The 15,772-nt window shown below is 36.7% G+C and overlaps 1 protein-coding gene across 1 annotated transcript in view; it reads left to right on the top strand.

Annotated features, from left to right (window-relative positions):
• The window catches only part of LOC131344420 (ubiquitin carboxyl-terminal hydrolase 22-like), a 39,234-nt gene extending 23,825 nt beyond the window's left edge, over positions 1-15,409 (top strand). Inside the window, exons 3-13 of the mRNA XM_058376722.1 lie at positions 180-293; positions 883-984; positions 3,174-3,340; positions 4,278-4,425; positions 4,749-4,854; positions 6,117-6,275; positions 8,684-8,810; positions 10,207-10,298; positions 12,124-12,186; positions 13,537-13,686; positions 14,745-15,409. Coding sequence (XP_058232705.1) covers positions 180-293; positions 883-984; positions 3,174-3,340; positions 4,278-4,425; positions 4,749-4,854; positions 6,117-6,275; positions 8,684-8,810; positions 10,207-10,298; positions 12,124-12,186; positions 13,537-13,686; positions 14,745-14,787 — 1,271 coding nt within the window. The 3' untranslated portion in view covers positions 14,788-15,409. The remainder of the gene's footprint in view (positions 1-179; positions 294-882; positions 985-3,173; positions 3,341-4,277; positions 4,426-4,748; positions 4,855-6,116; positions 6,276-8,683; positions 8,811-10,206; positions 10,299-12,123; positions 12,187-13,536; positions 13,687-14,744) is intronic.
• Positions 15,410-15,772: the final 363 nt, after the last annotated feature.

Below are 15,772 nucleotides of genomic sequence, written 5' to 3'. Positions count from 1 at the left end.
CATTAGTTGTAACAGGTGAATAGTAAATCAGCACTGTTTATAATTTTAAAAAAAATTATTTTTCTTAGCTTCCTTAGGGTAGACAGGCAGAGGTACAATAATGTTCTAAAGAGTGTTCCATCCTGATATTGTTCAGTCAAAAATGATTTGTCTTTTTTATTTTCTCCTCCCTGCTATAGCTATTGACTTGTTATATGGTGGAATATACTGCTTTGTTTGTCAAGACTACATATACGACAAAGACATGGAACAGATCGCCAGAGAAGAACAGAGGAAAGCCTGGAAACTTCAAGGTTAGTGTTTAATTCACAAACAGGAAACTTTGATTTTGACTTGGCAGATCTGTCTTAAAACATTAAACATCTACAAAACATGCACTATATTTTCAAATGTTTGTGGATATCTGACAATCACACACGTGGCCTTTCCTCACAAAGATGGAAGTTCACAATTTTCTTGAATGTCTGGAATTTCCCTTCACTGTAAATAAGTGGATTAAACCTGTTCCTGCATGACCATGCCTTTCTGCACAAAACAAGGTCCATGAAGATTGGATTTGCCAATGATGGTGTAAAAGAGCTCTAGTGCCCTGCACAGAGCCCTGACCTCAACCCCACCGACCACCTCTGGATGGATGAACTGAAATGCCAGGCCTTCTTTCCTGACATCATTGTCTAACCTCACTAATGATCTAAATGAACACACATCTCTACAGCCATGTTTTAAAGTCTAGTAGAACTAAATCAGGAACAGGATGTTTGAAAAGCAAACATGGGTCCACAAATCTTTGCTATATAGTACAGAATGTACGTCACATACTTTCAGCATACGAATGTACAGTGGTAGATGTGGATTGACTGCTTGTGTGTTTTCTGTCTTCAGGTGTAGGGGAAAAGTATTCAACATGGGAGCCCACAAAGCGGGAACTGGAGCTGCTACGCCATAATCCAAAGCGTAGGAAAATTACTTCCAACTGCACCATAGGTAAAGACAAGCCTGTTTTTCCATGCTTAATTTGGCTTTTTTCCCCCCAGCAGTGTTTGAGTGGTATGCATTCATTAGGTTGTATCTCATCAGCCAAGAAAAGGGAAACTGTCACTTTTATAGAGAAAAAAATCATACTGAAACTATGTAATCTTTTTTTTTTTAATAAACTTTGCTGTTTGCGTGTCTCTTGTTTATTTCCCTAGGTTTTAATGACACTGATATTTACCTTGGTTTTACATGTTTACAGTGGACAAGGCTATGGCTGAAGTCTGGCAAATAAACCAAAAGAAGACTTAAAATCTTAGATTGACAAAATATTTAGACAAAATTGGGTTTTGTGCATATAACAAACTTCAACTTTAAAAAAATTATAAATATATTCTACCACACTGATCACATAGAAATGTTTAATTTTTAATTTACCTTTTAACCTTACTTTGGCTTTCCTGATGGGTCATTAATATGTACACATTTGACCTAAATACGGCAAGTAGCAACATATATTTTTTTTTTCTTTTTTTTTTTTTCCCCCCCTCCCCAGTTAGGAGACATCTGCATAGAGACTCATGGACATGTGAATCCAGATGGTGCTAAAATTATTAGACAGTAAAGCAAAAACAGTAGGTAAATTCAGCCAGTAATAAAGATGAAGTTAAACACATACATTAGGACAGTGTAAAAAAAAAAAAATTGAGGACCTCCTGTAAAACAAACAAATTTATTCCCATCTGGAAAAGTCTTAAATGTGATTTTCTCATATAGTGAATGTCTTGCTTCAATCAAGCTGTTGGATAGCTATGTGCCTTAAAAAAGGACATAAGCCTGATCAGCTCAGTTTGTAATCAGATACCAGCTGTCAAAATGTCTGTGATATTCCTTCTTTGCATTTTAATTAATTTTAATTTTAAATAATTTAATTTTATCCTAAGATCCATGCAACAGTGAAATAGTATGTAGTTTTAGGGAGGTTGTGTATGTATAGAAAAAAAAACACATTTCCACATGTTTGTTCATTTACATAGGGTACTGATTACATACTTTAAAAAAAAAAAAAAAAAACAGAAAATAAAGTAAGCAATAAATTACTTTATATACACTTATTCAAACTTTGTAAGGCTCCAGCGATATTTTGTCTAAAAAGTACAACCTGGTCACCTATTACTTAATATTATTAAAATAAATAAATTTGTCTTGGACAGACGTTTTATTCCTCTGTCATGTTTCTTCTTTTATGAGCATTCATATTTTAGCTGGGTTTTTTGTGAACTAAACATTATTTCCCTTTTAGAAAATAAATAGTCTTAAGCCAAACACAGACTATTGCATGTCGCTCTCACTAGAGTTTGCACTACCTGCCCGTCAAACCCATACATGACCCATACATTGGAAATAGCATTTTAGTCCCCCTTTGCTGTTATATTAACCTCTACTCTTCTGGGAAGTCTTTCCACTAGAGTGTGAGATTTGCTCAGTCAGCCACAAGAGGTTTAGTGAGGTCAGGCACTGATTAGGAGTGTGGAGGCCTGGATTCCAGTTCATCCCAAATGTGTTCAGTGGGATTGAATGCAGGTCTCTGTCACAGGTTACTCAAGTACTTACTCCAACCATGGCAAGCCATGCGCCAATGGATCTCACTGTGGGCATTGTCATGCTTAAATATGTTTGGGCCCCTTACTACCAGTGAAGGAAAATTATAATACTACATTCTGTAAAATTGTGTGTCCAACATTGGTGATAAAATTTTGGGAAGAACCACTTGCACAACACACACACACGCCGTCACACACACAATCGCACACAAACAAAGCAGTTTCTCACAGGCTGGCTCATCTTAAACACAGCACTGATTCATTCATCATCTCTCCATCACACCCATTCCAAGTCAATTTACAAATTCCCACAGTGTGATTAGTAAACCAGAGGGGGCAGGTACAGGTAATTGGTGTGTGAGAGAAAGATTATGACATGTACCTGTAGTCAGAGATTGTGTGTGTGTGTGTCTCGGCCAACAAGAGTCATTACATCTGCTTTGATGTAAGGGAAGAGTGTATTGTCAATGCATCATAGGATCCCCCCCCCCATGCTCCTTGGGTCATCACACTCAGTTTGTATTCATGTAGTACCAAATGCCTGTTAATTATAATCCTTTTTGCGGTCTGACTGTTGTGCACACATGTTCTCTTCAGGTTTGCGAGGCTTGATCAACTTGGGCAACACATGCTTCATGAACTGCATTGTGCAGGCACTTACACACACACCGCTGTTGCGTGACTTCTTCCTGTCAGACAGGCACAAGTGTGAGATGCAGGCCAACTCCTGCCTGGTGTGTGAGATGTCTCAGCTCTTTCAAGAGGTGAGCCTAATGGGTGTAAGGGATATGCTGCATTTAACTTACCTTGGAAGAACATTACATTTTCGACCTGTATTCAAGCTACAATGCTGGGAAAACATTAATGCCTTAATGTTCATCTTTGTTGGTAACAAGCTAGGCAGCTATCTGTGACGAATGATGTATGTGTATCTTCAAAATAACATGCTATATATACCTCAAAACTATATAGTCAGTGTTGTATAGATTTATAGATCGTTGTACTTATATATAGATATAACAAGCTAATAATCTGTGTTGACTGATTTAAAGTAAGCAGTTGGTTTGGAAAGTATGAGTTACAGCCTTCAGTTAAATGCTGCAGTTGAGTGTGGGTGTCCAGGTCTGGTTGTCATGGCAAGCATGAGTTTATGGGTGTAAATGTTTTTGAAGTTTCTGTCACTGTTCATATTACTGTTTAAGGATATAAAATTTTTTGAGATGCTGAAAACAAATCAGTCACCTACCCCACCCCTCCCTTACATAACATTCTTTACATTGATAGAATTTGGAAAAGTGGGGAGCAATGTGACATCATTAATGTGGCAATCCTAACATAAACAGGTGGTCCAGATGGCCACGACTCCACACACTCTTTCTTATTCCACACATGTTTAGTGCATTAAATAGTTGTGAAATGTGTGAATACTGCCAAGAGACAAGAAGAAAAAATAACTCTATTTCAACATGGATGAAAAGATAGAGAACACAGAGTGAAATGGAAAGATGAAGACCACAGGGACGGTGTGAATATATTTTCTTCTAAACTTGTTGAAATCTGGTCTGCTACTAGACTCACAATCGATTAAGGGTTAGAAATTCTGTGTTCTCTCTCTCTCTCTCCCCCTCTCTCTCTCCCTCTCTCCCCTAATCAATTTATCTCTTGCTATGTCTTTATGCATTGGTCTCTGTCTCTCTTAAGTTCTATTCAGGCCACCGGTCTCCCCATATCCCATTCCGGCTGCTGCACCTGGTGTGGACACATGCGCGTCATCTGGCTGGCTACGAGCAGCAGGATGCACATGAATTCCTCATTGCTGCCCTGGATGTGCTGCACCGCCACTGCAAAGGTGATACACGCACACATGCATATAGAATTTAACATTGCAGTAGTCTCATTCAGATGACTGAAAGAACATTTATGCATTTCACACCTTTGGGCTGCAAAGTCAGAAAAGAGAATAAGTAATAAATAAAGTAATAATAAATAAATAAATAGTTACCATTTTAACAATGCAGACTGATAAAAGTAGATTGCATTTAGAAGGTGAAATTTGAAATGAGGTTTACATTGCAGTGCAGAAAAGAAACAATAAAACAAAAGTTAATGATAAAATAAAGTTAAGGATAACAGAAATGCTGAAAAGGTCTTTCTGCTCTCTCTTTCCTTCAGATGATGACAACGGGAAGAAAGCCAACAATCCGAATCACTGTAACTGCATCATTGACCAAATTTTCACTGGTGGTCTACAGTCAGATGTGACCTGTCAAGTTTGCCAGTAAGGTCCAACTGTGTGTGCCCCTGTGTCTTTGTGCATTTGTCTTTCATGCATGTAGAACCCAAAAGAATATACACCGTGAAGCTCAGTCTACCAGTACCCACCCTATTGTATGCACACATTTTACTCTAGCTGTCTCTGTGAGTCATTCCCTCCCTCTCCTGTACTGTAGTGCCTCTTCCTGGGCATTTATTTAAATTACACTAATGATTGCTCATTATTGCTTATTTTGATGATCCTTTGCCTCTTTTGTTTCCTTTCTTACTCAAGAGGACTGATTTAAATATTTAATGTGAAACAGTGAGCGTTTGTTTTTGTACTAAATCATATTTAATCCTAGTGCTTTTTGTGCTTTTGCACAGGCTCTGAGTTAATTGTCCACTTTGGCAGATCTGCATTATTTTTGTTTTATTGGATTAACCCACAAGTTCTCAGCTTATTATTCATTTGTGCACTTATTCTCAGAAACTTGCCTGGTCAGGATCACAAAGGCTTTAGAGCCTGTCATGGGATCACTGGGTGAGAGGCAAGAATAAACTCTGAATGGGACACCAGCTCACAAATTCACACTCTCATTCATACTTAGGAGTATAGTAGCATAGCAAATCAAACTGCATGTTGTTTGGATGTGCTCTTAGTTTATTATATGCTTGTTTATATTAATGCATATAATTCATTGTCTTATACAGAAAAATAGGTAGCTCCTAGGCAGAAAGGAATGCCTTTACAATGTCAGTCTTGGCCAACTTCCCGGTCCTGCGAGTTTATGGCATTTAACTAAACTGCACAAGACTTAGGTGGAGTCCATGTATTCACAAATATGATGGCACATAATAATGGCAGTAATAAGGGACAGACATTACTAATTGATTAAGTGCTACATATAATATCATATTAGCTATATACCTTTTACTATACTGAATTAAAATTATGTCTCCATGTGTATTTGTACCTGCTTTGTTGTGTTGCATTAACTGAAAAGATGCATTGAAACCCTAAAGCTCCATAAGCATAGTGTTCTGTGTCATAAAACAGGATTAGAATTGACACATTCAGTGTTGATTTGGAATATGGACAAAATAAGAGACTTTACTCACAAGTGGAACTGTTCAGATGCTGCTTCATAAACAAATGGAACAAGGGCTGCATTTTGTAGTGTGCCTGATGCCAATCATGATATAACTGTATATTGGTGCTTATCTAATATATGTGCATATGTACAAACACACAGTCTCTAACCACTTGTTTCTGTTTTATTGCAGTGGTGTTTCCACTACGATAGATCCATTCTGGGACATCAGTCTGGACCTGCCTGGCTCATCCACACCATTCTGGCCCTTGAGTCCAGGAGGTGACAGTGCTGTGGTTAATGGAGAGGGTCACATGACTGGCTCCACCACACTCACAGACTGCCTGCGTCGGTAGGTTCACATTGAGGCCATCTCATTCAGTCCTATGTGTAGGACAAAACATAGTGGGTGTGTGATGGTGATTAATTCTGCCCCTGGATAAGTTAGTTGACACATGTAAATATACACAGACCAGTGTTCCAACATATTCATTCACTGAACACTTTATTCGGAACACCTGTACACCTACACCTGTGGCAGATACAGCCCAGCAGCTTTGGATAATATTCACATCAACTGTCAGAATGGGGAAAAATGTTATCTCTGTGATTTTGACTGTGGTCTGATGAATCTTGATTTTTGCTGAGGCACACACATGGTAGTGTCAGAATTTGGCACCAACAGCATGAATCCATGGACCCAACCTGCCTTGTGTCAACAGTCAAAGCTGGTGGCGGTGTCCACACTTAGAGCCTGTTCATACCAATAAATCGCTTCTTGAATGCTAGACTGACAGACTGTGTTGTCGCTGACCATCTACTGTAGCATCCCTTCATGGCCGCAATTGACCTATCTTTTAATGTCTACATACAGCATGATGATGCACCATTTCACAAGGCAAAAGTCTTCTCAAACTTGCTTCATGAACAAGTGTTGAGTGTTCTTCAGTGGCCTTCCCACTCAATCTGAGTGATCTGAATCCAATGAAACTCCTGTGGGATGTGGTAGAACAGGAGATTCAGAGCATGAAAGCACCTGAAAGATTTGCAGGAATAATGTAATGCTATAATGTCATCATGGACCAGAATCTTAGTGGATTTTTTTTCCAAAATCTTTTGTCATAAAGGCTGTTTTGAGAGCAAAAGGAGGCTCTACCCAATATTAGTACAGTGTTCTAATAAAGTGCTCTGTGAGTGTAGCTGGCTTATAAACGTTATATACATATATCACCTCAAAAACTGCAGACAATAATTCGTATCGTTTAAATAAATAGCTAAATATGAGATAATATTCACTCCTTACATTGCACCAGGCTCTCACAGACCATCTAACACCGCTCAATTGGTGCATAAGTAAGTATGCATACTCTGTTCTGCCACTCAGGTGGTGGAATGAACTTCCCTTAGATGCCAGAACAACTGTCTGTCTTCATATGATGGTTGAAGACCTAGGTCTTCCTGAAATACTTAAACTAGCACTTCTTTTTCCTGCTCGGGTGCTACACCCAAGATTCATCTTAGCCTTGGTCTATGACCTAGTGAACCTAGTATTCGTTGATGGAGACGTCTATAAGGGCGACTGCCAAATGCTGTCAATGTAAATGCAATAAGTTGTTGTTGTTGTTTTTTTTTTTTTTTAAACATTCTGTAGGTTTTAATAGTCTAAGGAAATTTTTGAAGTTTAAAATAATTTCTTTACTTTTCTTAACCTAGCTGATTTGTTCTACCTGGAGATACAATGGAATAGTTGAAAAAATGTTGTGTAGAAATCCAATTCACCCTTTAACTTGCATTAGCTTAGCATTGGCATTATATAAAGGTCAAAATCGATGAGGGATTTAATTAAAAAATGTGTCCCAGATTATTTTGTTTGCTTTTTTCTATTTGAAACAATTGAAGAGCTTTATTCTAAAGGACACTTGCACCTTTAGGAACTTTATTTTTCAAAATTAAAATTTTATTTATTTACATACACAATGATACACAGCACATACAGTGCAATGCATTTTAACCAAACATAGCTGAATTTAATAATTCATAAAAGTCACATCTGTGTACAGTGTATGTATGTAATATACGTACCACTAGATGGTAGCAGTGCATAAGAAATAATGTAACATTAAAGTGTTTTGTTTTATTTTATTTTGTCCTTTTAATGTAATTTAATTTAGCTAAGATTAGCATGGCAATTGTAAATCATATATACCTGTATAATTTATAATTGAATCCCTCCAGAGCTCTGCTCACAAGCACTGATTTAGGGCACTTTGTGCTGTTCATTGTGGAGAACTGAATGTTTGTTTGAATACAAATGTATGTTTGTGTACCTAGTAACTGTGGAGAAAAATACAATAATAATTGAATAACAACAGTGATTGAACTGTGTAATGAATAATGACTTGTGGATATTCGGAACAAACACAAATCTCCCACTGTCTCTCCCACTGTCTTATTTTGTGTTTTTAAGTGATTTATGGCATGAATACAGCTGCCACACTGTATTCAACTGGAATACACACTGACTTGTTTGTTTTTGTTTGTTTGTTTTTTAATATGGGTGTTGTTTTTGTTAGAAAATTGCCGCGTGCCATTGTGCCAGAGGAACTTGAATTGGAGTTGGATGGATTGCAGTCACTATATAGGCTTATAAGGCAACACTTTAATTGAATTGTCTGCACTGGGACATGGATTGAATACATTGTAGACATGTCTTCCTTACATTTCTCTATCTCTCTCTCTTGTTCACCCTCTCCTCTGCAGATTCACTCGGCCTGAGCATCTAGGTAGCAGTGCCAAAATTAAATGCGGAGGTTGTCATAGCTATCAGGAGTCCACCAAACAGCTGACAATGAAGAAGCTTCCTATAGTCGCATGTTTTCATCTTAAGGTAAGTTTAATTAACAGTCATAAATATCAACAGTGGTTGTAAAAACACTGTGGAACTGGTCTAAGCCTCAGATGACATGCCCATGAAATGTTGGCTGATCATCTGATGCATATGGACCGCAAAATTGGAGAATTTTGCATGTTTTTTTTAACTTTCCACCTGGAAGCGAAACCATTGTGACACTCTAATTCCCTCATGGACGAAGGAAGTGCTTATGAGGATCAGCACTGGTCTGTTTTTGTAGGGACAATGACTTTCCATGCGCCTTAAAATGATGCTGAACAAATTGAATTGTTTTACGTCAGTTAGACACCCTCTTGGGCGGTCCTTAGCCAACAAAAGTTGCTATGCAGTCTAGAACTTTTGCCATCATCCTGATGGTCTGGTATGTAAGACTACCATAAAGTACAACATACCAAGAGTTCTGTATTTTATTACTATATAATACCATATGCAACAGCCGCAATGTATTTGTACAAGAAGAATGGCATGAATTTAAAAACATTGAAATTCAGCGCTGAAAAAAATGTGCAGGTCTATATATTAGCAATTAATTTGATTTTTTTTTTTTTTTACTATTAAAAAGTATGCCAATCTTTTTATTTATGGTTTTGATTTAGATTTAATTGGGTAAACTAAAACTACCAGGCAAACATAATCAAGCATCATGAAATGTTATCCCTATTTTAACCAGCTGCAAAAATATTATAATATTTCATTAGTGATTAAGTATATATTTTGAATTCCAGTTGAAACAATATAAAAAATGGTATGATAATAGCCACCACATTTTTTAAAGGTGACAATGGTTAAAAAAAAAAACATATTGCAGCAGCAATCCAAGTATTTCATTAAGTATTTACGTAGGAAAGCTAATATGATTATTGATATAAATGTTGAATTTGCTCTGTTTATCCCAAACAAATTTAAAGAATTGTCATTTAAAATGTGGCTGGTTGTTTTGAAAATGATGCTCTAGTACAATAATGGATTTATCAATTTATCAACACCAGCATAACATTAAACACAGTATGTAATGATGGAACACTGGAATATTTTTTAAATTATAAAATGTAACCAGAAGTAAACTATGATGGGAGTCAAACTAAATTTTTTTGATATTATTTGGCCAGCCCAGAAAGTCACTTACTAAGTAGAAATCATATACAAATATTTAAAAATGTAAGGTCTTTTGAAAGTATATAATGTATAATGTTTATTTCTAGATATCCTTAGAACAACCATTTTTTTAATCAAGAGATTTGGACTAAAAATGTTCTGGGCTACATTTATTTTGCATTAACACTTCATATCTCTCCTTCTGCTCCTTCTCACTCCCACACCCTTCTGCTTCTCTTTTTCTTGTTCCCTGATTTGTTCATCTTTGCTGTACCAGCGCTTTGAGCATTCAGCCAAGTTGCGTAGAAAGATCACTACCTATGTATCGTTTCCCTTAGAGCTGGACATGACACCTTTCATGGCCTCCAGGTGAGCTCTTCACCACTCATACATATGCATGTACTACTGTTGAGAGTTCCTGGCTATTTGAATTGGTATTATAACAAATGGGAATCATTCTTTTCACCATATACGTTTACATGTGTTTGGAATATTTTTTTTTTTTTGCTGTTTAGTCACAGGACGATACAGTCAACACTGTTCACAATGTACAGATCTCAGACAACACACTTAACACATTGAGCAGCCTAATACAATAGTATTGGATCTTAAGTATAAATTGGTAGACCCTGTTGTAATTTACAGTAGAGGTAAAAATAGCAGGAAAATGAGAATGGTTTAAGCAGAGTGGTATAATTGTGATATATAATGATTATAATATAATATATTTTATTATAATATAATAATAATAATAATAATAATAATAATAATGACGATGATGTTTATTTATAATTATGATGATGATTATTAAATAGTGAAATACTAATAAATATTTACTAATAATGTTTAATACAATAATATGCAATATGTTACTGACAGGTCAGCATTGTAGTGATCGCCACATGCTGCTTAGCCAGCCTGGTTAACAATGCATTATGGAGATAGTCAGTATTTATAGAGGAAAAGTTCAGAGGTGTTCAGGTGTTACGCAGGTACATGGGTCGATCGTCTGTACAGCCTATTCAGATAATGAAAATGTATTTAATGTAATTACTTACTTTACCTTGAAACATTAAAAGTTTTTATCTTTTCTTATTTTTCATATTTATTATGAGTCAAATAAACCTTTCTTATTTTGCAATGCATTTTTTTTTTTTTTTGCAAATATGCATCATAAAAGTATGTCATTTCTACATGGTCTCCATTACATTCAATTAAATGAAATGTAGTGTTTCAGTGCTAGGTTCTAAATTTATGTTGCACTCAGTTTTTTTCATTTGACCCTCATCTGCTTCCCAAAACATGAATTTTAGGTGACTTATTAAATGGTATTGCCAGATCCAATACCTTGGCACTCATTTTGTCATCACTATGTAACACAACAAATACCTTTTATAGGCAACATAGAAAAGATGCTTGTGTCACTTTGAGTGTTCACTAGTGTGGATGTACACTTTTATTCACACATTAACAGATTCAAACATAATTGCTCTGTTCAGTAATAAAGCACTTGTATTAGATTAGATTAGATTCAACTTTGTCACTGCACATGTGGGTACAAGGCAACGTAATGTAATGTATCATTACATTACCACTCATATTCTCATATCTTTCCCCATTAAAACCAAGATTTATTTCCAAAAGCTTTGCTAAATAGCCAGTCATTGTCCTCCCACATATGACTGAGTCAGATACTTTTTCCCCTTCACTTTTGACTATTTCAGTATGAAGTCTCTGGCAGCAACATCACATTCTAAAATGCTTATTGTAAAAGATAACAGAATTAGCAAATTGTTTACTGTATGATCTTCCAGTAATGCATACCACTTATTTTTCTCTACATGTTAATTCAGATTTGATTTATGTTTATGCGCACTTTTTAAAATCATTTAAAGATTTTCTGACTCCAAAACAGCTTTATTTAAGTTTTGTCACTTTGTGTGGAAAAGTAGTACTTTATTGCAGAAAGTGTGTGCCTGTGTCTAATTATGACATTAGGGGACAGCATAGTCTTAGTTTTTAGCAATCGTTCTTTACTTTGACTTGTAATTTAAAAGGGAAAACTAGGCTTTGATTGAAGAACATAAAACTCTCAAAAGAGAAGCATATATTTTAGACTAAAATAACAGTGAGTGAGGGTGATAGAGGGAGAGATGACTATTGATTCACTGTTTGTTTGTTTGTTGTTTGACAGTAAAGAGAGCAGAGTAAATGGCCAGTACCAGCAATCAGTAGACGTATTAAACAACGACAATAAGTAAGTAACATGCTTTAATTATTGTTTACATTTATATTATGTCTTACACACACTTTATTTATCGTGGCAAATATATTTATAATCAAGTCTCCATATGAAAGCTTAGTTTTCCGTTTTTGCTGATAATTGAGTAAATAAAATAGGGGTTGGGAGAACTGAACAAAGCCACAATTGCCTGCTTTTTCTGATTTTTAAGAATATATCTAGCTAGCTTTGCTGTGCATGTACAGTGTTGTGTAAAGGTTTTAGGCAGGTGTGAAGAAATCCGGTAAAGTAAGAATGCTTTTACAAATATGTATTTTAATTGTTTGATTTTGTAAATTCCTAAAAAAAAATAAATAAACAAAGTGAACAGAAGAAAAATCTAAATCAACTACCCTTTGGCTTCAATCCAGCATTAATTCTTAACAGCACGTGCTAATGATCATCAGTTTAATATGTAGGTGGAAACACAGTTATTGTTATTGGCTGTGGAAGACAAGGCCATACACCACGTCACAGGCCATACACTATGGCAAGACTGAGCACAGCAGCAAGACACAAGGTAGTTATACTGCATCATCAAGGTCTCTCCCAGGTAAAGATTTCAAAACAGACTGGGGTTTCAAGATGTGCTGTTCAAGCTATTTTGAAGAAGCACAAAGAAACAGACAATGTTGAGTATCATAGATGCAGTGGTCAACTAAGGAAACTTAATGCAGCAGATGAAAGACACATCATGCTTACTTCCCTTCAACACTGGAAGATGTCTTGCAGTGCCCTCAGCAAAGAATTGGTGGAAACCAATGGGACCCAAGTACACCCATCTGTTGTCTGGAGAAGTCTGGCCAGAAGTGGTCTTCATGGAAGAATTGCAGCCAAAAAACATACCTCTGGCGTGGAAACGAGGCTAAGCGACTCAACAATGCACAAACACTTAGGAACTGTGGTGCAGAAAAATGTTAGCAGGTGCTCTGGACTGATGAGTGAAAATTTGAAATATCTGGCTGTAGCAAGAGGCAGGTTGTTTGCCAAAGGGCTGGAGAACAGTACAATAATGAGTGTCTGCAGGCAACAGTGAAGCATGGTGGAGGTTCCTTGCACATTTTTGGCTGCATTTCTGAGTTTTGAGTTCCTTTAAAAACTGTGTGCAAGTGTACCTTGAAGAATATTACTGTTTTGCAGGCATAGGGTGGTCACACCAAATATTGATTTAATTCAGTTTTAAAACAGCTTCTAGTCGTTAGCACAGAACCTTATCTGCTGAGTGGCTACTAGTGTCCACCTGTTTTGATAATTCCCCTGCTTTTATATGCATGTATGTTTGTGTCTGAATGTGTAATAAAGCATTTGTTTGTGTTTTTCCCCCAGATACTCGCTGTTTGCTGTAGTGAATCACCAGGGTACATTAGAAAGTGGCCACTACACCAGTTTCATCCGCCAGCACAAGGACCAATGGTTTAAATGTGATGATGCCATCATTACCAAGGCCAGCATTAAGGACGTACTGGACAGTGAAGGGTGTGTTGAGATTCTAATAAGAACAAAAGGAACCTAATGTAAAAGTATTTGGACCCATATGTGCTTGTTGAAGATCCAATTCCAAAGGCATGGTATTTGGAGTTGGTCCCCCAACTTTGTGGGAAAAGTTTGGGAAAGGCCATATATAGTGGTCATGGTTAAGCTTCCACATACTTTTAGCCATATCATGTAGAACTAGCAACCGCACATATGCTTTCTAGCTTGTAACTGCCTAGTGTCTTCTAAGAAAGCAAACAACTTGGTTAGTGTGTTAGTCTGATATAAAGCCAGTTCCATAATCCAGGCCACAGCTACACAGAGAAAAGGTGTATTTTATGTTTATAACATTTTCCTTGCTTTATTGGAGTATTGAGGAGGCGTGCATGGGACTGATGTTCAACCTCACCTTTGCTTGCTTCAGAATACATTCTTTAGAGGAATCCTACTGAGGCCAAATTTGAACATGACAGTTCAACCTCCAGGTCATGATCAACCTAGAAAGCCTCCAAGATTCTGCTGTAGTATCGTCCTTTCAAGGAAGACCGCTATCTGCTATTTGTGCTTTGATCCAACTAGTTTGCACATTATATTCCTACTTTTAACAACGTTCTCTAGGGCTTACTGTCTTTGCTATTTTTTAACTTTACTACATAGTGTACAAGCTACATTTACCGTTAAACTCAAGGATAGCCCAAATATCTTGATTATTTCTGTAATATTTATACATACATATTGTATATTATTTTTGTAATATCAGTGTATTTCGCTTCCTTATGATGAAGAATGGTATTTTTAAATGGTAGCCAGGGCTAATGCTGTGATTAATTTATTAAATAGCACCCTCCAGAATGTGATGATAGGCAAATACGCCTATTATATACCCTCCAGAATAGGCATCCACTACAAACTGCACACTTTTGTTTTTGATTTACATGCCAAAGCATTCAGTAATCTGCGAAATATAGTCAGTGTCTTACAACAGATTTGTCCAAGTGAAAAGACGTTTCAGTGAGGATGCTATATGGAGTTTATTAAGTCTGCATTTCTCTCTACTACAGGTATTTGTTATTCTACCATAAGCAGTTCCTTGAATACGAGTAGCTTTAACACACCGATCTGCTGAATATGGAGTGCTTCGTTCATCCAGTGAAAGTGGCTGAGAGGGAGATGACACCTGCAGCAGAGGACACAATTAACACAAGCCTACCTGAAACTGTGACTACCCATCGCTTCCTTCCCACATAGGGACCAAAGCAAAAGAGACAAAAAAAAACAACAAAAAAAACAGAATCATGCAACACATTCAAACCAGCACTGAGCTAACCGTTACTTGATGTGAGAAAAGCGGAGGAGAGGAAGAAGTGCACGACTGCTTTCTGCCTCTTCTGCCACTTTCTACACCGCTGAAAAAAGGGAGAAGGTGAAATGAACAGATCTGTGAAAACAGGACTAGAGGGCACATCTCAACCTTGATTTGTTTTTGTTGTTTTTCTAGAGGTTTTTCTCCCCCCCCCATCACTTTTTTGTTTTCTGTTTTTTGTTATTCTGTCTTTTCCTCCCCATGGTGCTCTCATTCAAACTGACCAAGCGTTAGAAACCTGCTGGGGTGAGTCAGTGTCTATTTTGCATATGCATATGAACTTGATGCAACATAATGTTTAAAAGAAAATGGACTAGCACATCAAAGAACATTTTTGCTTTTGATTTTGTTTTTGTTTTTTTTGTTTTTTTTAAGAAATTATTATAAATCTTGTTTGTGATGTTAGTCATGAAATACTTTATTAATTCAGTATCCAGTCTCCATTTTTTTAAGCGTGGACTTGGCTGAAGCAGTAAAGTAAGTAGGTCTGAGTCAGCACTGCCATGAAAGCTGAGAGCCTAGGCAAGTCTGCTATTTCCATTACTGTTTATTTTTTTTTTTTTATATTCTTAAGCGTACACAAACCTCATTCACCTATTTGATTTTTAGAATTCCCTTTAACGGGTTTTTGTTTTTGCAGTTGTTCCTGTCTGCAGGGTTTCCTTCCCCCAAATTTATCATTTCTATCTCTGTTGTGTTGTGTTGTGAACAATTTTGGTAAGGTAT

Source organism: Hemibagrus wyckioides, linkage group LG02 (genome assembly GCF_019097595.1).
Source record: "Hemibagrus wyckioides isolate EC202008001 linkage group LG02, SWU_Hwy_1.0, whole genome shotgun sequence".
Taxonomy (NCBI): domain Eukaryota; kingdom Metazoa; phylum Chordata; class Actinopteri; order Siluriformes; family Bagridae; genus Hemibagrus; species Hemibagrus wyckioides.
Note: the sequence above shows the minus strand (reverse complement) of the source record. Positions and strands in the feature narration are given on the sequence as shown.